Below are 22,687 nucleotides of genomic sequence, written 5' to 3' on the forward strand. Positions count from 1 at the left end.
TAATGCCCTCAAACTTGTGTGTCCCAACCTGGAGGGAGCAGTGAGGAGTTTTACTGTAATGGTTCAAAGAGGAGGGTGTGATCAGCTCATGGACATTCTTCTGATTGGTTGGTGGTGAGGTAATTGGGAGTCAACGCCATCAGCCTTCTGGTTCCAACAGATCAGGATTCTACGCGCTTGTGGGCAGCATACAGTTAACGTCTCCTGCCTGGTAGGGGGTTCAGTTTCTGCAAAACAGGATTTCTGGGAAAGAGAAATCAGTGTTACCATTGTCTGCTGGATGGCAAAATGTAACATGCAGCCTCAACTGCCTGTGGCAGTCATTTTGTGTTTTGAGTGGAGCCAGTTTTGGTATGAAGTCAACGGTGGGGACAGCAGAGCAGTGGGATGGAAGGTCCCTAATGACATTGCTGAACCAGGGCAGCTACCCACTCTGCCCTCGCATTGGATTTCCTGTGAGATGATCTGTTTCCGCATTGTGTAATCCAGTTTGAATCAGGTGCTTGCTATTGGAGCGGAAAGCATTCTACTTAATTCACACTTTTCCCCTCTTTTTTTAAAAAATTTATTTTTTATTGAAGTATAGTTGAATTACACTGTTGTGTTAACTACTGTTCTACAGAAAGTAACACCCAATCCCACTCTCTCCCAACCACCAGTCTATTCTCTATGTCTCAGATTGCATTTCTCTTTCATAGGTTAATTTGTGTCATATTTGAGATTCCACATATGAGTGATATCATATGGTATGTGTCTTTCTCTTTCTGACTTACTTCACTTAGTATGATAACCCCTAATTGTATCCATGTTGATGTAAATGGCATTATTTTGTCCTTTTTTATGGCTGGGTAGTATTCCATTATATACGTGTACCACATCTTCTTTATCCATTCATCTGTTGATGGATGTTTAGGTTGTTTCCATGTCTTGGTTATTGTAAATAGTGTTGCTATGAACATAGAGGTGCATGTATCTTCTTAATTATGGTCTGGATACATGCCCAGGAGTAGGATTGCTGGATCTTATGTTAATTCTATTTTTAGTTTTCTAAAGAACCTCCATACCATTTTCCACAGTGGCTGCACCAACTTAAATTCCCACCAACACTAGAGGAGGGTTCCCTTTTCTCCACACCCTCTCCAGAATCTGTTATTTGTAGACTTTTTAATGACGGCCATTCTGACTGGTGTGAGATGATATACCTCACTGTAGTTTTGCTTTGCATTTCTCTAATATTAATTCCCACTTAATGCTGTGAAATAAAATTCATATTTTATGGCAAGACAGGAAAAACTTAAACATAAAACATTTTATGTGCCCTTTGGCCTCCTCTCTCTCCTCACTGTGCATTGTGTATCTGCACCATGCATGGACAAAATCTTCCCCATCAGCAGAAATAGCTGCTCAGCTATAAAGAGCAACATTCTCCTAGCATGACAATTCCACAAAGATAATATTTTTTTTTTTTTAATTATTTTCCACTATGGTTTATTGCAGGGTATTGAGTATAGTTCCCTGTGCTATACACTAGGACCTTGTTGTTTATCTATTTTATATATAGTAGTTTGTATCTGCTAATCCCAAACTCCTAATCTATCTCCCCCTCCCCCTGCTACCCACTTTGGTAACCATAAGTTTGTTTTCTATGTCTGTGGGTCTGTTCCTGTTTTGTATATAAGTTCATTTGTATCATACTTTAGATTCTACATATAAGCGATATCACATGGTATTTGTCTTCCTCTGTATGACTTACTCCACTTAGTATGATAATCTCAGGTGACTGCAAATGGCATTTTTCATTCTTTTTTATGTTGTCTATATGCACCACATCTTCTTTATCCATTCATCAGTCGATGGACACTTAGGTTGCTTCCATGTCTTGACTATTGTAAATAGTGCTGCTATGAACATTGGGGTGCATGTATCCTTTTTTTTTTAATTGGAGTATAATTGCTTTACAATGTTGTGTTAGTTTCTGCTATACAACAAAGTGAATCAGCTGTATGTATACATATATCCCTTCCCTCTTGAGCCTCTCACCCCACCCCCATCTCACCCCTGTAGGTTAACACAGAGCGCTGAGCTGAGCTCCCTGTGCTGTACAGCAGCTTCCCACTAGCTATCTATTTTACATATGGTGGTGTATATGTGTCAATGTTATTCTCTCAATTTGTCCCACCCTCCCCTTCGCCCATTGTGTCCACAAGTCCATTCTCTACATCTGTGTCTCTTTTTCTGCCCTGCATATAGGTTAATCAGTACCAGTTTTCTAGATTCCATATATATGCATTAATATGCAATATTTGTTTTTCTCTTTCTGACTTACTTCACTCTGAATGACAGACTCTAGTTTCATCCACATCACTATGAAGGACCCAATTTCGTTCCTTTTTTTACAGCTGAGTAATATTCTATTGTATATATGTACCACATCTTCTTTATCCATTCATCTGTTGATGGACATTTAGGTTGCTTCCATGTCTTGACTATTGTAAATAGTGCTACTATGAACACTGGGGTGCATGTATCTTTTCAAATTAGGGTTTTCTCCAGATATATGCCCAGGAGTAGGATTGCAGGATAATACGTTAACTCTATTTTTAGTTTTTTTAAGGAAACTCCATACTGTTTTTCATAGTGGCTTCACCAATTTACATTCCCACCAACAGTGTAGGAGGGTTCTCAACACCTCCTCCAGCATTTGGATAACATTCCTTCTTGTTAAGGGATCACATGGGGCTTTGATCTGGATTATGTAAACTGTGTATAATGTATAGCCCTCTGTCTCAAAAAACTTATATAACTGTGCCTTGACTTTTAATGCGCAGAACAGTTCTCAGAGCTTTCTGAGATGCTCTTCCCAGATTATAATCCTCAAATATGGCTCAAATAAAATTTTCCATTTCTGTCTTAGGTCGACTGGCTAATTTTTCGTTGACACTACCATAAATTCTCTTGAATGCACTTTTCCTGGGCTCCAAACCTACCCACATTTCCTAACCTTGCTCCTCCTCTTCCTGGGTTTCCTACAGTTCATTTACTTGAGAAGAATCTGGTGCCTACTACTATGCCAAGCTCTGTTTTAGACACTGCGGATATAGCGGCTGAGGAAACAAAGTTGCTGCCTTCATGGACCAGAGAAGGAGGCAGACAATAAACAAAACCTTTCCTGAATGAGTGAAATAATGAATAACACAGAATAAGAACTTAACCCAGAGTGAAAAACTTATCATTGTCTATAGAATATCACACCAGAGTCCGGTATTCATTCCACAAGCAACCCTGGGAACTGAGTGTCAGACCCTGTTCTTCAAGCCCTTGGAACCTAAAAAGGTCAACGTGACCCAGGGCCTGCCCCCTGGAGCTCAGGGTTCAGAAGGAACTTGGAACATGTGTTGAGTGCTAATTTTGTTAGGCCCTGTGAAAGTGCTTTATGGTAGCCATCTCATTTAGTCCTCACTGACTACAGGAGGTTGTTCAAGGACGGAGAGCTTGAGACAAACTGGTCCGAGAGCTGGCAGGCTGGACAGTGACAAGAGCTCTGGCGAAGAGACAGTCCTGATCCTTGGACTTAAGCCCGGTCCGCGTGACCTTGCGCAAGTCACGATCTCCCTCGTCCTCGCTCGTCCTCCCATGCTCTAGCCAGTGTCTGTAGTGTCTGACTCCTGGGGTTTTCCCGACGCCCCTTTAACCCGGGCTGCCTGGGGTGTTTGAGAGGGGGTCCGAGGGACGGGGGACCTGGGGCAAAGAAGGAAGGTCACTGAGATCAGTATGGAAGGAGTCGGTGAAGTCAGCAAAGAGAGACCAGCGGGGAAGGAGGTCGCTGGAGAGAGGGACGACCACAGACATTGCCTTCTTCCCCACCCTGCCCTCTGCTCCCACGCCCTCCAACGCCAACGCCCGGACCTTCTTCTCGCGCTGCGGAAGGAGGGCATTCCCTTTTCCCCAGCGGGCTGCTGCACCGCTGTCCCAGGCTGACAGGCGACAGATCCTCCTCGGACCACGCGCCTAGACTCGGCACCCGGCTCCTGCCGCCCAGCATCCCGCAGCTCGCCGCTCGCCGCCTCTCCTCGCCGTCCACTCCCCCCCGCGGCTCGCGACCACTTGGTCTGCGCCGCCTGCGTTCTCTGTGTGCCGGGCCCGCCCGCACTGCGGGGGAGAGGCCGGGAGCCGCCCACGCCACGCTCGGCGCTCGGCGTCGCCGTCTCCCTGGGACGCGCGCGGGCTGCGCGAGGCGCGGGAGCCGGGCGGGCGGCCATGGCGCGGCGCGCCGGGAGGTAGCCGCGAGGCACGCGGGGAGCGCGGGGGCCGCCATGGCCCGGCGGCGGCGCCGCGCCTGCATCGCGCTCTTCTTGGTGCTGCTCTTCGCCTTCGGCACCCTCATGGGCCTGCGCACGCTCAAGGCTCCGGACGGACTCCCGGCGCTGGGCCCGGGCCTGGAGCTGGCGCCCTTTGAGCGGCGCCCGGAGGGGGCCCCCGCGCCCGCCGCCCGGGCCCCGGCCGCCCCCGCCGCGCCGCCGCCGCCGCCGCCGCCGCCCCGCACCGCGGGCCCGGGCGGCTCCCCGGGGCCGGCCCCCGAGGAGGCCGAGCCCGCCGCCGGGCAGCGTCTGCGCGTCTACTCGGACCTGCACGCCTTCTACTACTCGTGGTACGGGAGCCCGCGGCGCGAGGGCCACTACATTCACTGGGACCACGTCATGGTGCCGCACTGGGACCCCAAGATCTCGGCCAGCTACCCCCGCGGCCGCCACAGCCCCCCCGACGACTTGGGCTCCAGCTTCTACCCGGAGCTGGGGCCCTACAGCTCCCGGGACCCCGACGTGCTGCGGGAGCACATGACCCAGCTGAAGGAAGCCGCCATCGGTGAGATGCCCCCTCCCCCATCGCTGGCCCCCCAGCCTCGCCCTTCTTTGTTCCCACACCCCAACTTCCACTGCTCCTAGAGTCACCGGGCCTTGGTCCCACTCACTCGTCAGCCTGGCTTCTTGCCCCTTCTCTTCTAGAACTCTCATTCCGTGCTCACCGAGAGGCACCGCCCCCGTCTTCTAGTATTCAGACTTCTCCATCTCTGCCTTCTGACCCCCCACAATTCCAGGGCCCTTTTAGGGCGGAGCTGCTGGGAGGGCCAGTGGAAAGCGTTTGCCCCAGGGCTGTCCCAGGTAGGAAGAGTGAGGAGAGGAGGGCAGTTTTCCTGTCTTTGGGGCTTCTAGGTTTGGGTAAGTGAGGCCTGGGTACCCTGGCCCCGCAGGAGTCTGGGGTTCGGAGCAGTGGCACCTAGGATAGCCTCTGCTTTCACACTAGGCACAGGGTGGAGCAGCAGCCCTTCTTGCTTTTGCTGGCTGCAGAAAGGAAAGTTGGCCCGCGTTGTGTGATGGACCCTGCTGTATCTGCGGTAAGGCGCCTGCGAGCTTTTCAAGCACTCTGTAAAGAAGTCCCTACGTAGGCAGGCTGGGGTGGGCAGACTGACTTATTTCAGATTTTGTCACTGAATTCTGCTGGGTTTTACGCTACATTTAAATTTCTCTGGAAATGGTTAATTGGGGGGTGGGAGGGTGGAGAATTGAATGCCAGGGACAGTGGTGGGAAGTATTCACAGGTGAATGGCACAGCGGTGGTCCCTCAGGATTCTACCTGTCTGGGGGACAGACAGTTGAGGCAAGGGTTATTTCCCACGGGGAGGGTAAAATGACCTCTGCTCAGGGCTCCTTTCCCTAAGGGACCTCAGCGGTGCGCCTCTCCTCCACGGATAGGACTGTGGCTTCCACGTGGGTGTGGCATTGTCCACCCATTTCCCTTTAACCGCTTGCTGCTGCAGGCCAGAGGCCTCTCGGGCTCTCAGGCTCCTTCCCAGGCCTGGCGTGTTAGGGTTCCTGCAGCCACTGAGCTTCAGCACCGCGGGCGCGGACAGCTCCAGGGCGCCCGCCTCAGGGATCTGATCTGCAAGAAGAGAACCTGGCAGGAGCCTCGCTCACGGTTTCATTCGGAAACCATTTTGCAGTTGGAGCTGGTTTGTGAAGAAGCTCTGCCGTGGGGGTACTGTGTGTCTCTGAAGTAACCTCTGTGTTGTCTCAGGCGTCCTGGTCCTGTCCTGGTACCCACCGGGCATGGCTGATGATAATGGGGAGCCCTCAGATGACCTGGTGCCTGCCATCCTGGACACCGCCCATCAGTACAACATCCAGGTGAGTCTCCAAGAAGAGGTCAAATGCTCTCTGACCCATTCTGGAGATGTCCCCTCCTCCACCCACTGGGATAGTGCCTCTACCAAAGTTCTTGGCATTAGCCCAGGTGTGCAAATACGTAGCAAGCGTAGTGTTAGGGATAGGGGTCTAATCTAGTGCCTATGTCACTCTTATTTTTTGAGTTCTGAAAGGACTCAAATTTGGGAAAAATAAATCTAGGATGAATGGGTTACTAAATAAATATCACAATGATAGAGGTTAGGTTGGAGACCCTGATCCTGGAGAGAGGGCAGGCAAGGGCCAAATGGGGCCATGAACTGAACTCCAGCCTCAAGTCCCTAGACGGGGGCAGTGCTGTGCCTCAAGGAGTAAAGCACAACACGTGCTCTCAGTAGGCAGGCTCTCTTTCAAGAGGAACGACGGAGCTGTCCAGTTATTTTCCCCACGTGTACCAATCAAGTAAGTCATCGCCCTCACCTGTGGCAAAAGGAAAAAAAACAACGAAGAGGAGCCCCACTCCCGTTCCTGAGCCCATCACTGACACGTTAAATAGATCATAGCACATTTCCCATTGACACAGCTTCAGCATACTCCTTCCCATAGTTGCAGGCAGCTAGTGCCAATCGCTGGGAGCTGGCACATAAGTTGAAACCTATTGGCCAGCCTGCAACAGCTCATCAGAATGATTCCCAGAGGCCCTGCTGTGAGAGGTGGGGGAACTTGGGCCCCGAGGGCAGTAGTTGCTTTTCTGTGTGTGTGTGGTTGCTTTTATTTACACCGTGCCCACCACTGCCAGGTCTCCTTTGAACTCAGCCTTTTCTCCAGGCCATGGTTGGAGCATAAGACTTACAGGTTGTGGCCCCTGGGTACAGAGACTCACCTGACCAATATCTCCTCTGTTTGTGGCAGGTGGCCTTCCACATCCAACCCTACAAGGGCCGAGATGACATCACTCTGCATGACAACATCAAGTACATCATTGACACGTAAGGCTGCTCTGGGGGCCTGGATTTTGGTGGGGATCAAAATGGGGGTAGGGCTAGGTTTGGAAGTGCAGGTCAAGACACAAAAGGGCAGAATGCCTGTGTCCCCAGCATCTAAAAAGATAAAAGAGTATTGGGCTTGGAGACGGCGTCTTGGGTTTGAGTTAGTTCTGCGGCCTCCAATCTGTGATCAAAGGCAAGCCTCTTAACCTTCGGGTCTTGCGAGAGTTAACATGAGCTAATATATGTAAAAGTGGCTTGTACGGAGCTTGCACATGTCATTCGTTCATTCAAAAAATATTTCGAGTGCCTTCAGGTGTCCAGGCACTTCAGGTGTCCGAGTCCCAGTTGTACAGCAATGGGTAGGGCTAGCGAAGTTTATGTGCTAGGGTGGGGGTGCAGTGGAGCAGACAGTAGCTACAGATGACAAATCAAATAGTGAGCCATACTATGAGAAAGGAATAAGAGAATACAGTAAGGTGTTGTTTTAAGAATGTGCCCAAGAAACAACTTTAGAATGGGTGGTCAAGTGAGCTTCCCTGAGATGACATGTGAGCCAGCACGTGAATGAAGAGTCAGCTCTGCAGAGATCTGGGACAGGCAGAAAACTCCAGGCAGAGGGCTGTCAGATCCAAAGGCCATCTGATAGGGCAAGCTTGAGAGCAGCCAGTGTAGCTGGAGTGTAGAGAGAGATGGGGTAATAGCAGGAATGGAGGTGGGCAGGGCCAGATCAAGTAGGTGGGGCCTTGCTGGGTCTCGGTAAGGAGCAGTCAGATCTGATTTACACTTTAAAAAGAGACTGGAGGGCTTCCTAGGTGGCGCAGTGGTTAAGAATCTGCCTGCCAATGCAGAGGACACGGGTTCGATCCCTGCTCCAGGAAGATCCCACATGCCACGGAACAACTAAGCCCGTGTGCCAGGAAAAAAAAAAAAAAAGACTGAATTATAGGGAGATGGAAGTGGGACCCTGGAGACCAGTTAGGTGGCTGTTGTCACTGTCCAGATGGAAGATGGTGGTGGCTTGGCCGGGGGCAGGGAAGTGAGGCTTGAATAGAGGAATGACAAGGCTGGGGAGGGAGGGAGGAAAGTGGGTTCTTGCTCAGAGGTATGATGAGTCCAACTGTGGAGTCCAGCTGGATCCAGAATTGTGCTTTGGCATCAGGAACGATCTCATGCACGGCCAGCCCTCAGGCTGTGCTGGCTTCTTTTCTCTTAGGCTGCTGGCTCAGCCTCTTCTTCCTCCTGCTCCTCAGGTACGGCTCCCACAGTGCATTTTACCGCTATAAGAACAGCATGGGTAAGAGCCTCCCACTCTTTTATATCTACGACTCCTACCTGACATCCCCTGAGGCCTGGGCCCACCTCCTGACACCAAATGGGCCCCACTCAATCCGCAACACCCCCTATGATGGGGTCTTCATAGCACTGCTGGTGGAGGAGGGTCACACCCATGATATCCTGGCTGCCGGATTTGATGGCATGTACACCTACTTTGCCTCCAACGGTTTCTCCTTCGGCTCCTCCCATCAGAACTGGAAAGCTGTGAAGAACTTTTGCGATGCCAACAACCTCATGTTCATTCCCAGCGTGGGGCCTGGCTACATCGACACCAGCATTCGGCCCTGGAACAACCACAATACGCGGAACAGGGTCAACGGCAAGTACTATGAGACGGCCCTGCAGGCAGCCCTGACCGTGAGGCCCGAGATCGTCTCCATCACCTCTTTCAATGAGTGGCACGAGGGTACCCAGATTGAGAAGGCCATTCCCAAGAAGACGCCAACTCGGCTATATCTGGACTACCTGCCTCATCAGCCCAGCCTGTACCTGGAGCTGACACGCCGCTGGGCCGAGCACTTCATCAAAGAGAAGGAGCAGTGGCTGATGTGAGGGGCCTGCAGGCGGGGGCAGGAGGCACTGACGTCCCAGCCTCACTGGAAGACGTCACCACGGGAGGGCTTGGCTGAGGTTGTAGGCACTCACTCCCAAGTCAGCGGCTGGGTGCTTCTGGGCCCATCACGTCAGGGCACACGGAAAACAGAGCTAGTTTCTCAGGCAGGTGGGTGCCGGGGTGCCCTGCAGGAACAGGGAACTAGGCAGTGTTCCAGAGAGGGAACCCCAGGGGCTGGCAGGTGACTGGACTTAGCCCAAGGCAGCTCCACATCCTCAGTCAGAACACTTTAAAATAATCCCTTCTAGCTTGGAACTCAGCTGGTTGGTGTTGTGGAGTCACCAAGTCACTGCTCTCAGAAGGGTGTCAGGGCTCTGGGCTAGCATGCACCCCGCTCTCTGCCAGCCTGTGTCCTCTCCAGGCCTCCTTCCCACATGGTCTGTCTTCCCCAAGTTAGGAACAATATTTAAGACTTCCTAAAAGGGAAATTCTCGGTTTAAGCTCTTCCCAGTAGATTCCCGAACCCAGTTATCAGGAAATAATCCTGAGCATTCACACATTCATTCAACACGTACGCAGCGAGCACCTTACCATGTGCCAAGTGTGGGGGGAAACGACCAGGAGCAGCTCCCGTCTTCCTGAGCTCACAGGAGCCAGCTCTCATTTAGTGTGGCCTTGTAGCTAGTGCTTAAGCACAGCTATAAGTTTTTCCTTTCTGCAGTTTTGCCCAGTACTGGGAGTACAGTTCTTTCTCCTCGAAGAAAATACCTCTGCGCTCCAGAGCCTCCGTTTTCCTAGATGAATACTTAGCTCCAAGGAGAGGACTAGGAAACCCCCCTCCCTTCAGCTGCCTGAATTAAATGAGGCCCACTCTCTAGAGCCGTTTTCAGTGCTACTGTGATTTGTATTAAATATGACGTGTTGTTCCTATTCTCAAGTCAGCTTTCCTTTTGCTCCCTTCAGGACCACAAACTCTGACCCCTCAGTCAGATTCTGTGACAAACTGACGTGGGATGGGCTGGCTACAGTGTTAGCACAGTGAAGAGTCAAGTTTGCTTAAGAAATTAGTAGCTTCAACATTTCTAGAGGGAATATTTAACAAACCAGTGCTTATTTACAAATAAACTAATATGCTAATTGCAGGGATCCTCAAAGTAGGCCCTAGGACACCCTCTTGGCAAGATTCTTAGGATCTACTTGAAAACATGTACATTGGAAACCACTGTATTGAGTTTATGGGCTCAAGACTGAATCCCAATTCTGTGAACTTGGGTGTTAGGGGGGAGGGGAAGAAGTGAGCCCTGCTGGTCACAAGGACTCCCAGTCCCAGTTAGGTAGCAGGTACTAAACCCCACCAACGTACAGGGCAGGCCTGGTCCCCCTGCTGTGACTCAGCTGGGGAAACCAAAGAAGGCAGGGACAAGTGAAGGGCTAGATGGTGACCTGGGGTAACGTACAAGGGAGTGACACTGAGGTTTCATTTCACATATACATATTTTTAAAAATACTAAAAGTATGGCTGGACCAGGGGGCAGGGGCAGTAATCCTCACACACTGCTGATGGCAATGCAACTTGATTCAGTTCTTTTGAAGGCTAACCTGTATCAAGAGCCATAAAAATGTCCATACACTTGGACCCAGTAATCCTACCCCAAGAAAATAATTCAAGAGAAAAATAAAACATTTACAAAGATGTTTAATAGCATTCTTTTCTATTAAAGAAAAACCAAAGTTCAAATGTCCAACAGTAATTATGTTCAACACTTGGTATGTATATGAATAAAGATAAAGGCTGCTGAGTAGACACTGGATTTAAATAAAGGTGTTACAGGTATAATTCGTTATAATTTATATTATGAATAAATAAGAAAAAAGTGGCTGAACGGAACAGTAGAGATTTATTTTCCAATATTCTTCAATTTGGACCCCCGCACCCTTCTGCCAACTGAGCTCACTTCCCACCATTAGACCAAAATGATGATTCTCCGCCAGGCAATTACAGCACAGAACCAGCCCCCTGGTTCAGAGGAACCAGTGTCTGGTCTATGGCTCTACAGCTTTTATCCTAACCTGGTTCCCCAGCTTCAGAAGCACAAACTCGCCTTTGGTCACTTGAGACCTTTAAAAAGCACCAACTGATGTGTTAGCTGATTTGGACCTTAAATGCCACTACCCACCAGAGAACAGGCTCTCACTAGATTCCAAATCTGTTTTTTATTTTTCAAAAATCAAAAGAAGAAGCATACCAGAACAAGGCCATCCTAGGAATGGTCTTAAAATCCCTATTCAGCTTCTGGCTGATATATGAAATTATAAATAAATATAGCCTCCTCAACCAAGTGTGAGGCTTAACCAGCAGCTTCTGAGGCCTGGTCTCTAGTGTTCAGAAACAAACTTTGCCTTAAAAGGTCAGCCTAGTAACACTGCAGCCCCCAGCGGCCTCTGCAAATGAGGCCTTGCCAGCCACCAGCAGTCGGACACATAGTGTCCAGCACCAGTCCTTGAGCCCTCCCCCACTCCGGAGTTTCACAAGCAGGATCCATGTGAGGGGAGCAGCCCATACTTCTGGAGAATGGCCAAAGTACTTTCCAGGGCACTGGGGAGGAAATGGAGGACAGTTAGGGTTTGACTTCTCAAAGCCCCGAGCCCACCAGAGTCTGGAGATCAGAGATCTCTAAACTCTTTGATCGTACTATGCTCTGTTCATCAAACCCTTGATGAATCCTTTTGAATCCTGAAAAAGCCAGCAAACACTAGCAAAATTAGTTCCACTCCATACACCAACTTTCGAAACCTACCCACCCCCCTCAGGGCAAGACAGGAGTGTTGAGCTTTTTTTTTTGACCAAGGCATTTTTTTTTATTTGCATCTCCCAACCTCCCTCACATCCTATCCCTGTGCCAAAGGAAAGAGACTCACCAACCCGGACGAATGATGCCAAATTCTCCAGGCACAGACAAGTCAACCACAGTTGAGCCTAATCGACACTCAGGGCTCTGGCCATCCCCGATTGGTCCCCCATCAATGACCAAGGACAAGTAAGGCCAGAGGTCCTGAAATTCCTGAGAAGAGGGAGAGGAAGAGCATGGATACCAGCTCTGGTATCTGCAATGACAACATACCTCACGCAAGGCACATAAGACAGGTCCCACAGCTCTAAAACAGCAGGCATCTTCCTCTAAGCAGGGGAAGGAACCTCATTCAGTTAGGGTCAGCTGTGCCAAGGACACTGCATTTGCACCTAGGGTGCCACATCCTATGAGATTTGGAGCCTCCCAGGTCAGCGCCCCAAGTAACACCAACCTAGAGTTTAAAGAAAATCTTGCTGTGCCATGAGAAAATTTCACACATTGCTCCAGTTCAGGAGGGAGAAGTACAATGACTGGAGTCCTCGGTGGGAGTCCAAAGCTGTAGGCTCTACCCTCAACTTTCCACCAAAACTGTGTGACTGAATGCAAGTTACTTTACTCAGGGCTGTAAATAAAAGGGTTAGACTAGATGGTCACTAAGGGTCCTTCCAGGTCTACCATTCTAATCCTGAATCTCAGCAGAACTCTGGAATAGGGTAGGAAAAACAGGGTGGACTCTACAAGTGCATGCCATCGGCGCTCAATTCTTGGGCTGTGGAAAGGAGTTTCCCTTCAGAACTGCGGACTGAACTGTTAGCTGACTCCACCCCTCACGAAGGCATGGCAGTGGCAGTTAGGCCTGGGAATTTGGGAGGCGGGATCACATACACCACTCACCGGGCTGGACAGGGAAACTGCTTACCGAAAAGGTAAGAATCCCCATCCCCCACTGCCTAGGCTATAGCCACCACTAGACCAAAAGGGCAGCTCTCCTGCCAGGCAATTCCAGTGAACCATCAACCCCTCTGGTTCAGAGGCAACTGTGGCCTGGTGACACTTCTGGGGGAGGACTGGGTAACTCACCTGGACATTCAGAGAGCTGGCCTCGGAGCTGAGGTTGGCGCTGGTGAGAGCAAGAGGTCCCCCAAACACCTGGGCCAGGTCCTGCATGAAGGCGTGGTCAGGAATCCGGATGCCCACAAGCTATGAGGCAAGGAGAAAGGGGATCATCAGAAAGGTTGAAGGGGTGGGGGATGGCTCTGGCCTGGATACTAGCAAAAGCCAAATGGCAAGAGTCTGGAGACACAAGAGAAAAATCTAACTCACAGGAGTGAAGGGGTTCAGGTCCTTGTTGAGCTCCTTGGAGCGTTCCATCACCAGGGTCACTGGTCCTGGCAACAGGTCCTTCAGGAGCTCCTCAGGTACTCTCACATGACAGTACCTGGGAAACAAAAGGGGCAAAAATCCAACCAAATGAAAGGCACTGCTGGTCCTATCCCAGAGTGTAGGCAGATCTAGGAAAGGTGACCCGAGGGACTACAATGGGATCCGCCTGTCTTCTCTCTTCACCCCTAAGAGCTTGAGGAGAGGCAGGGCTCCAGAGGAGCACCCCAGGCTTGGACCCCACAGGCCTCTGGTCTCCGAGGCTACAACAACTGCACCACTTTCACGCTCCGTGTTTTACTTTTTTCAAGGCACTCCCTACTAAATTAAGCTACCGTGTTCCCCCCCTTTTTTCTTAAACCGTGGGAGCTCCCCGCCCATTATCACAAAAACGCCAGGAAAATAGGGACCCCGCCTGATTCGTTCATCGCTGCGCCCCCGATCTCGTTCAAGACCTGGCAGACGCAAAGTGCTCCATACACGTTTCCAGTTCCGGATTCCTGGGTGAGCCTGGACAAGCCCCTCCCGCTCTCTGCGCCTCAGTCTCCCAAGCCTGTCACCGGAAACCCCTCCCGCGGTGCCGCCCCCAGCGGGGCCGGGTTGGGGCGTCCTCACCTGTAGACGTCGGCCACGCGGCCCAGGCATACGGCCAGCGGCTTGGTCTCGCTGCGGCCCTTGACGCGGTACACGGCGCCCAGTGCCTCCGAGCAGCTCGCCGAGCAGGCCAGGCCGTACAGCGTATCGGTGGGGACGGCCACAACGGCGCCGGCGCGCAGCTCGGCCACGGCGGCCCGCAGCGCCTCCGTCCAGCCGGCGCGCTCCGGGTTTGCGGCCCGCACGGCCCCGCACCCCGGGAGCCGCAACAGCCGGGCCTCCGGCACCGCCCGAGCGGGGCTCGGCGGGCGGAGGAGGCGCCCGCTCCGGGCGGGGCCCGCCGGCCCCTCACTCAACCCCACGCTGGCAGCCACCGCGGCCCTCAGCCCCCTGCACCGCCGCGCTGGAGACATCCGCCCAGGCCCGCTTCCGGGAGGAAGTGACGCGCCCGGCCATCTTCCGGTCCCGGAGGCTCCGCCCCACCTCCGCGCCGGGCAACTTAAAGGGACCGCGACCCCCGGGAGGATTGAAGGAGACCGGTGGGGACGGGGCGGGGCGCAGCTTTGCGGAGCTCTAGCGCAGCGCTGGGGTTGGGGGGGCGGCCGAAAGGGGGGAGGTGGTCGGGCCGCGCAGGCGGAGATGGAATGGGGCCCGGGCTCAGACTGGTCACGGGGGTGAGAGGGGGCCCGTCGGGGCGGGGGGAAGGGGCTCTGACCCCGCGCAAGCGCTGGCCCTGACCGTCTGTCTCGCTCTCTCCCGGCCAGGGAGGCTGCCGGCGTGGACCGTGGGAAGGCGGGGCTGGGGCTCGGCGGGAGGCCACCCCCGCAGCCGCCCCGGGATGAGCGCGCCCAGCAGCTGCTGGACGCAGTGGAGCAGCGGCAGCGGCAGCTCCTGGACACCATCGCCGCCTGCGAGGAGATGCTGCGGCAGCTGGGCCGCCGGCGCCCGGAGCCGGCTGGTGGCGGGGTCAGTGCCCACCCCGGGCTGGGCCTGGGAGGTGGGGGCTGCCCACTGGCCGCACTTGCCAAGCCCTGGCTTCCCCTGGAGGGTGGAAGAGTGTCCCCGCCGCTTTACCCCCCCACTGCCTTTCACCTGGGCGAGACGCTTTGAAAAAGTTAAGTGCTATCCAGATGCCAAGTAGCCATCTCTTGCAGGGCCTAATCCAAGGCCTTTCCTCCCAGCCTCACTTTTTCTTTTTTTTCTTTCTGTTCCAATCAGAACGTCTCAGCCAAACCTGGAGCGCCCTCCCAGCCAGCTGTCTCCACCAGAGGTGGCTTTCCAAAGGATGCTGGCGATGGAGCTACGGAGCCCTGACCATCCCCGAGCCGGGTGCCCTGACATCTCTCCCTCCCCGGGGCTGGTGGCTGGACTCTGAACAACTCCCTTTCAATAAAGGGGCCAGTCTTCACTGGCAGTGGCTGGTACTTGGCTCTCAGCCTGGGGTGGCAGCTCTGCTAGCAGCTGGGTTCACTCCCAATTCATCCTGGCTGAAGGCAGTGCTGAGCTCTGAAATGTAGCCAACAAATACCCAGTCTGATTACCCAGATTTGGGCAGACCAGCAGTGCTCGCCAGAGTGGTCTGGCCTGCTTTGGGGGTTCCAGGTGGTGTTACATGTCCATTTCATGCTTTGAGGGCACCTAGCCCCACAAAACACTTATAGCAGAGCCTTGATTAAAAGGAAACCTGCAGACTCTCCTGGTGACCGACCTTTCCTTTCTGTCCCCTCTCTAAGACCCTGATGACTAGGGAGGGGGGAAGTGGTTGAAAACTGTCAACCATGGGTAGGGTTGGAAAAAACGCCACAGATACTACCAGATTTAAATAAGCATTTAATTAGGAATTCATTAGTATTTAATATTGCTTTTTCAATTCCAAAAAGTTAAATTTTCACTTCTTAGCAGATATTTTAAAGTACAATATTAAGTTTATACAAAATGAGCAATTAAGCAAACACCATTATTTCACATTCTTCAAAAATACAAATTCATATTTATTCTTTTTTGGGTTTGGAGGTTTCTTCCTTTGGAAGTACTGAACCTGTAACGTTTTCATATCGCTCAGTGGAAGTCCGTTGTTCCCATGTTTCACACAAATAAATTTGATAGGCTTTTACATAATCCAAATAAAACTATTTGGGATTTAACCAAGACCTCTGGCCAATGACTAGCGTGTGTCAAAAAAAGAAGGCTCTCATGGGTCTTTGCTTCTCCTGGCCAGAAGATCTGAGCCAGAGATTCAGCAAAAACCTGTTTCCAGCCACCTTCCCCAAACAGGGACTAGGAGTTTACAGGGAAAGAGAACAGCCACCTTGAACTCTGACTCCCCACCTCCACATTCTCCAAAACACAACAAAAGATGCAGACTGTTGAGTCAAACAGCGCCCTGGGGAGGCCTGAGGACACAGGGGAAAAGGGCAAGAGAGGCCTCTCTGACTTGGCACCAGTATGAGGATAACAAGAATATTGCAGAAAACACCCCTGGGTTTTGGTGAAAAAAAGGTTTTATGAAAAATTTCCCCGTAAGAAAAAGAGTAGAAACTGCATTGAGCTGAGAAAGTGACATATCATCACCCAATTTGGGGCCCAGCAGGCACACCACCAAAAGGGCAGCGTGTGGTTTTAAACTTTGCTTGCAGTAAAAAAGCTTGTACTATGTACACACTGACATAAAGATGCAGTTTAATTTGCATTTTTCAGTGCAGACTGAGAGGCCCTCTCTTGAACAGGAGGAACAGAAATGCCCCAACAGTGATAATCAGCTTCTCCAAAGGGTGTGAGAAGAAACAGCGGACCCTTTCTCTTGCCCCTGCGCCAACATATGCAAGAGGAAACAGGCTAAACTGATTACCAATCAGAAATATGCATAATTCAGTTTTGTTGCCTCTCCCCTCCCCAATATTTAGGAATGGTCAATTTCCAATCTATGTCACAGCAGAACTATCTGCATATCGTATCTATGGAAATCTTTCTGCTTTGGCTGAAGTATATTTTAAAACTTCTCTATTCTTTAGACGCCTGAGAACTGAAAATAAAATGAGGGGTGGGGGAGAGGGGAGTGAGGGGAAAGGAAGAAAGTTGATAAAGCAGATTATTAACAGCTTTGTTTACTGGATGCAAGGAAGGCTAGAGGTTTTTGCTTAAAGAGCCAACAGGGGCGGTAGGGGGAGCAGTATGGAAATGGCTGGTATTGCCCCCCCACCTACAACCTTCCCCAAACATATTTCTGATTGGTGGTGTAGGAAAATTGTAAACTCATTAGCAGTATTGTTGCAGTTCCACAAATCAATGGTTTCAGTGACTCTGGAGAAGTCTTGAGGATTAAGGACAATGGACATGATTACAAATATAAAAGTCTACAAGGTGCCAGGTGTCTACCTAGGAACAACCAGTTTCTTCCTTTCAGGCATCACTCTATAATGGTGAAGGGGGGAAAGATGGCAAGGGACCAAGAAGTGATGAAAAAGGGCCTCAACAGTTGGCAGAAGAAAACAGGACCCGCAGCAGTTCTTCAGAGAGCCTGAGGGGGCGCCCTTGGGCACACAGGGAAGGCTTGCATAGATTGAGCAGTTGCTGAGAATGCATAATAGTGTTTCCCTACGGACAGCCTCACAGCACAGGGCTGATCAGTGGAAAAGCGCGGCCAGGCCAGGGCCACATGGGACAACGACCATCAAGCTACACATATTGCACCAAGGTAAGTGCTTTTCTTTTCACACCTCAATTTAACTTTTTTTCTGAGCAAAAAATAAAACTTTGTGTAAAGTATATATGTGTGTGTGTGTGTGTGTATACACACACACACACACACACACAAAAGAAATTGCAGCAATTGGGTTAAAGATAAAATAACCTAAAGTGCTTTTTTTTTTTTATTATTTCTTTACTAGACCAATATGAGGTTCTGCAAACTTGTCCCTTTGGACACATTCAGCATTATACAAAGTCTCTCAGGAAAACACACTCATCCATTATCCCCATCAGTCCGCTGCCTTGACCCTGAAAGTAAAACTCTCCAATCTACTGACTCTCCCAGAGACGGTGAAGAGAAGTCCCTTGCTTCTACCCAGAGAGGCCTTCACACCTTAAGGCCCCTCCTCAGCTTTGTACCATGATCTCCTTCTGGGGGGCTGGGGGGTGGAATTCAATGAATGACACCAATTCCTGTCATCAAACTAGTGATGCCCCCACAAGGTTGGCCAAACAGAGCCACTGCCCCTCAATGCCTCACCCACCTGCCCAGGGAAGGGCCAAATTCACTAAGGCAGTTTGGCGGTGCCAGCCAGTTTCCTGCCACCTGCCAAGCCTATGAACTCCAAAATTCCCCGGGCCGACTGGCACCCTGCAAAGGGGCAGTGTAACTGGAGAGACGAGCGGGAGCTGGAAGTCTCAATCTACAGGGTGAAAGTGATTAAGGTTACCATGGGAAGAAAAAAGGCATGATTTTACCTGCGGGAAGTCTGCACACCTTCCCTAGCCTTACCCTAGGTTCATTCCTGCGTTTGAAAACTGCTCTCCACGAAGGCTCTTTGTGGCTCCACTTTAGCCAGCGGCCCTCTCTTCTCCAAGGCCCTTGACAGTAGAGGCCAGGCTGATAGAAGGGGTGGGGTGGGGAAGAGTGCTAGAAGAGGAAGGAAAGGAGAGGCTGCCTACCCTGTGGAGTAAACCTGCTCCTCACAGCTACTCACTAGCATTTTCAGCACATTGCTGATGTTTTCAAAAGCTGATGTAATATCTAGTCACCCTCAAAAGGCAGATACTTCAACTAGAAAAATCTGTCAGCTTAAACACTGTTTCTTCATTATCCCTAATCTTTGGAGAGCAGGAAAGCCACTGACCTGAACAGACCCAACACAAGCACAGCCCAGACTGACCAGAGGGAAGCAATATTCCAACCATGGGCGCTTCCACCGGCCTTCCCTGGGCTCTTGTTTTCCAGCTCAGCTCCCAGGAAGCCAAATCTCAGGTGAGCCTAGGATGGGCACATGGGGAGGTCATTTGGGACTCACGATGCTGCTCTCTCTCTCGGAAGGTGTGGAGAAAAATCGACAGGCTCCTACCACAAAGCTTCCTGTGGGTGCAAGGCCCAGAGACGGCCAAGGACAACCTATGCTCAGCAGCTGGTTTTCTAGGAAGATGAACCCACTGTGGTAACAGAAGGGTCCTCCTGCCTTATCAACTTCTGCTGAGGTCAGTGGTCGCCAGAACCCACCAGCCTTTTGGACAGGGGGGTACAGAGGGTCGAAAAGAAACTGATTCTCGCGACTAGACTCCTGGAATGAGAAACCACCAGCTGCTTGTAGTTAAACCCATTTCTCCTCACGGCAGCAACATTTACCACCACTGCCCTCTTGTCCGATTCTGTCCCTGAACATCCTGTTAAAGGCAGGGCCTCTGGCTCCCAGGTGTATGATCTACACTAGATGCTGTCTTCGCTGGCCCTGAGTAACGGCGCAGAGAACAGGAGAGTGACTGATCTCTTCACCTCAGGGAGTGGGAAAGGAAGGCAAATTACGGCTGCTTTCTGCCCAACACTGCTGACTCTGAAGGGCAGTCCTGTTGGTGGCACCCTGCTCCTCGCTCAAGGCAGGGATGGGGCCCTTGGGAATCAGAGGCCCCTAGTCTAGACCTTGGGCCATGCCTACTTTCTGGGCTCAGTGAGTGTGGGGAGCACTCATGACTACACTGAGATAGCCAGTCAAGAGAAACTTTCCATTTTAGCGTGGATTGTATTTTACGTTCTATTTTAAGAGGCAATGACTGACTCGGAGCCAAAGGCAGAGAGACGGATATAATTCTATACACAAATCAAAAAAAAATTTCTTTTTTTCCTATAACACAATTTAATGAAACATTCCAAATGAGATAACTTATTGCAACATTTCAGGCTTTTTGGTGGAAGGGGAATTTTTTGTTTTACCCTGAGTAGAAGATCATCGCTTTGTGTTTTTTTTTCCTTCTTTTTTTTGTTTTTGCTTTCCGTTTTTTTGTTTAGAAATCATATGACTAAGCTGAGCAAGCCACATCCTTCTATGCACTGTACTAGGCTGTATGCAAAATCCCGAGGGGTGAGAGACGGAGATGGGAGGGGGCAACCGAAAGCCTGGCTGGAACCCAGAACCAGGACACCCGGCCTGCCGATGACACGCCGCCTGAACAGAACTCCCGTAAAGCTGCACCTTCTCCTAATCAGCAAAATGCAGCTCTTCTGCTCTGCGGAAGAAGATATCGTTCAAGGAAGGCAGACCACCAACCAGCAACTGGCCATAAATGCATGTCCGCTCTGGGACAAAGCAGAGACGTTCCCCAAGAAAAATTCACTGTGATCTGCAAGCCCCTGGCAACCAACGGAGAGAGAGAGAACCTGGAAGGCAAAGACTGTGATCACGTCGCTGGAACCTGCTCTGCACACGTGCCATGGACAGAGAGCTGTCAACAACTCACCTAGGGTCCCTGCGGAAGCAGACCATCCCCGCAGCCTCGGGCCAGGCTTCTAGCTGCCCGTCTGCGCTGCAGCTGGCTGCAGGATGACACCTGCCATAGTCACCCTGAGCTCCACCAACACCAAGCGCAGACAACAAAACCATCTCACTCGATCCCTGTCCAGCTCACGGCTGGCTGACCTGCCTTTGCCACTGCCCTCTCTGATGGAGCGAGGGTCTGGCCTTCCAAGCAAGCTTCAGCCTCAGACTCAAAAGACACACAGGGAGCAGCAACACCCGACACACTGAACTCTACTGCCCAGACTACAAAGGCCCCAGTGCAAGTGATGGGCAGCATCAGATTGATGGAAACCACACCCTTTCATTTAGAATTTTTATGCATACGAGTAACCTTAATTTCCAAGTTCACATGACAATAAGCAAAAGTGACATACAGTGCAGCCAAACAGTTCATTTATAACTTAGCTTTTTTTGTTTGTTTTGTTTTTGTTTTTTTGTTTTTTTCCAAAGATCAGTTCCTTAAAAATGGATGCTCCTGGGATATGAATAAAGAAAATACGTCTGAAAGGTGAGGATTTCAAACAGTAGATTTCTTCATCCTTCAAACTGCTGACCCCGTGATGGTAGGCATCGCGCCTTCTGCTTCCTGCTCAGCCTCTGTTCCTGGAGGTGAGCACACCTGGGCCTTTCACTTGGAGAAGCTGCTGCTCAGGCCCATCTCCTCCTCTTCCTGAAGTAGTGCTTCGATGGGAATCAGATTGGACGGGGTGTCCAGGTGCTGGAGGGACAGAAACTCTGACATATCCATGGCACGTAATGTTTCTGTCTGAGGGTCTGAAGGAGTCACTGCTTGTCTGCTTTGCTCACAGGAAGAGGATGCGGCGGAGGATGACGACAGGGGGATCGGTGGTGGGGAGAAAGTCTGTGGTGGTAGCTTCAGGCTGGGCTCATCGGGAGGCTGGGTGCTCAGCGCTGGAGGGGGCGGGGAAGGACAGCCCTTCCTCCTGCTGGCCGCCCGCTCCTTGGCAGAGTCCCGGCACGCACACTGACACTGACAGGCCTCCTCTTGTTTGATGATGATCACGGGAACACTGAGGCCAATCTGCTGTACAGCGCTCCCTGCGAGAGAGGCGAGAGAGACTGCGCTTCAAGTAGCCGCAGGGCAAGGGCAAGAGGGACAGGAGTGTGTGAGACTAGCTCAGCACCATGGAGGCGGGAACGATGGGAAGGGTGGACGCCGTGCTCCAGGCTTGGTTCTGCTTTAAACTGGACCACGTTTCTCCTCAAATGAGAAGCCTCTGCCACTCCCCACCCCCTCCAGAGACAGAAAAGCCACACACCCTCTAGATGCACCCTGTACTTCCAGATTCATTTCCGGCCACTCTCCCAGACACTGTCCATGCCAGCCACGGTGGAGGCCTCCCTTTTCCTGCACATCCTTCATAGCTCTGGGCTCAGGGGCTCCGCCTTCTGCCTACACTCTTCTGGAAAACTTACTCTCATCTCTGAGCACCCAGCTCACGCCCCTCCTCTCCCGAAGCCTCCAGGCAGTGTTTCCAGCAGGCTTACGCCTTAAGGCTGGCCCAAGGGCAGCTGCTGCTCCGCACCCCGCCTGCCCCAAGGCCCTGACCTCCTTTAGGAGGTGGGCTCACGACTCACCTCTGCGGGTGTGACACACTGGCGGCCCTGCGGGCGCGCACAGCCTTCTCTTCTGTGCGTGTGTTGTACACATGCACGCTCTGAATTCAGACAGGTTTTGTGCATCTCAAAAGAGTTAGAGACCAAGGGGCAAGAGGACAGAATGGGAGTCAGCAGGCCCGAGAACTCGTGCTTTGGTTTTGCCACAAACTCACTTATGAACCTGGGAGACTCATGTAATCTTTCAGGGCCCGAGTTTCTTAATCTATAAAATAAAGAGTTTGAGAAAAAGGACCCTTTAGCTCCACAGGCATCTCTGACCCAGATGCTATTTCTTCATTACTGTAATTAGAAAAAGAGTCCAATGAATTAACAACTGCTCTCTTTAGCATTAACTGTGATCCAGACTTTTTTCTGGCTACGTTAAAGGCTATATCTGTTTTGTTTTTTTAATTATTTTATTCTATTTTATTTTCTTGGCCGTGCAGCTCGGCTTGCGGGATCTCAGATCCCCCACCAGGGATAGATCCCAGGCCCACTGCACTGGACCACCACGGAAGTCCCTAAAGGCTGTATCTGAAAGGGAAAGAACCATTACTAGTTAAAGAATGTTAAATGTGGTATTTATGCTATAAGCGCAGTAACTTTCAATAGTTGTAAGAATATTAAATATTCTAATAAGAAAATAATACAATCTGATACATTTAATTAAAAATCTGTTAAAATC

At 51.1% G+C, this 22,687-nt stretch overlaps 4 protein-coding genes across 10 annotated transcripts in view; 2 read left to right on the plus strand and 2 right to left on the minus strand.

The window, feature by feature from the left end:
* The first annotated feature begins 4,228 nt into the window (after nucleotides 1-4,228).
* Nucleotides 4,229-9,987, plus strand: MANEAL (mannosidase endo-alpha like). 3 transcript variants are annotated; one of them, XM_057705728.1, is made up of 5 exons: nucleotides 4,235-4,863; nucleotides 6,073-6,182; nucleotides 7,092-7,168; nucleotides 8,419-8,462; nucleotides 8,696-8,973. In XM_057705728.1, the coding sequence occupies exons 1-5, from the start codon at nucleotides 4,314-4,316 to the stop codon at nucleotides 8,833-8,835; spliced, it is 921 nt and encodes a 306-aa protein (XP_057561711.1). In that variant the 5' UTR covers nucleotides 4,235-4,313; the 3' UTR covers nucleotides 8,836-8,973. The 3 variants fall into 3 exon arrangements, with proteins under 3 accessions (XP_057561702.1, XP_057561711.1, XP_057561720.1); XM_057705719.1 differs by having other exon boundaries at nucleotides 4,229-4,863; nucleotides 8,419-9,987; XM_057705737.1 differs by lacking the exons at nucleotides 4,235-4,863; nucleotides 7,092-7,168 and having other exon boundaries at nucleotides 6,112-6,182; nucleotides 8,419-9,987.
* Nucleotides 9,988-10,735: 748 nt separating this feature from the next.
* On the minus strand, nucleotides 10,736-14,295 carry YRDC (yrdC N6-threonylcarbamoyltransferase domain containing). Its single transcript, XM_057705749.1, has 5 exons — nucleotides 13,904-14,295; nucleotides 13,232-13,346; nucleotides 12,989-13,108; nucleotides 11,976-12,118; nucleotides 10,736-11,652 (listed from the first exon to the last, which is right to left on the minus strand). The coding sequence occupies exons 1-5, from the start codon at nucleotides 14,293-14,295 to the stop codon at nucleotides 11,583-11,585; spliced, it is 840 nt and encodes a 279-aa protein (XP_057561732.1). The 3' UTR covers nucleotides 10,736-11,582.
* C1H1orf122 (chromosome 1 C1orf122 homolog) lies at nucleotides 14,295-15,573 on the plus strand. Of its 2 annotated transcripts, none has more exons than XM_057705774.1 (3): nucleotides 14,295-14,421; nucleotides 14,647-14,848; nucleotides 15,101-15,573. In XM_057705774.1, exons 2-3 carry the CDS (start codon nucleotides 14,801-14,803, stop codon nucleotides 15,194-15,196), a joined length of 144 nt encoding a protein of 47 aa, XP_057561757.1. In that variant the 5' UTR covers nucleotides 14,295-14,421; nucleotides 14,647-14,800; the 3' UTR covers nucleotides 15,197-15,573. The 2 variants fall into 2 exon arrangements, with proteins under 2 accessions (XP_057561757.1, XP_057561746.1); XM_057705763.1 differs by having other exon boundaries at nucleotides 14,416-14,556.
* A 144-nt stretch (nucleotides 15,574-15,717) lies between these two features.
* MTF1 (metal regulatory transcription factor 1) overlaps nucleotides 15,718-22,687 on the minus strand; it is a 43,346-nt gene continuing 36,376 nt past the window's right edge. For 3 of the 4 annotated variants that reach the window (XM_057705684.1, XM_057705674.1, XM_057705666.1), the window contains one exon: nucleotides 15,719-21,441. In XM_057705684.1, coding sequence (XP_057561667.1) covers nucleotides 21,011-21,441 — 431 coding nt within the window. In that variant the 3' untranslated portion in view covers nucleotides 15,719-21,010. Of the gene's footprint in view, nucleotides 21,442-22,687 lie in introns of all 4 variants that reach the window. The other variant, XM_057705695.1, reaches the window with a different exon arrangement.

Source organism: Hippopotamus amphibius, chromosome 1 (assembly GCF_030028045.1).
Source record: "Hippopotamus amphibius kiboko isolate mHipAmp2 chromosome 1, mHipAmp2.hap2, whole genome shotgun sequence".
Classification (NCBI taxonomy): domain Eukaryota; kingdom Metazoa; phylum Chordata; class Mammalia; order Artiodactyla; family Hippopotamidae; genus Hippopotamus; species Hippopotamus amphibius.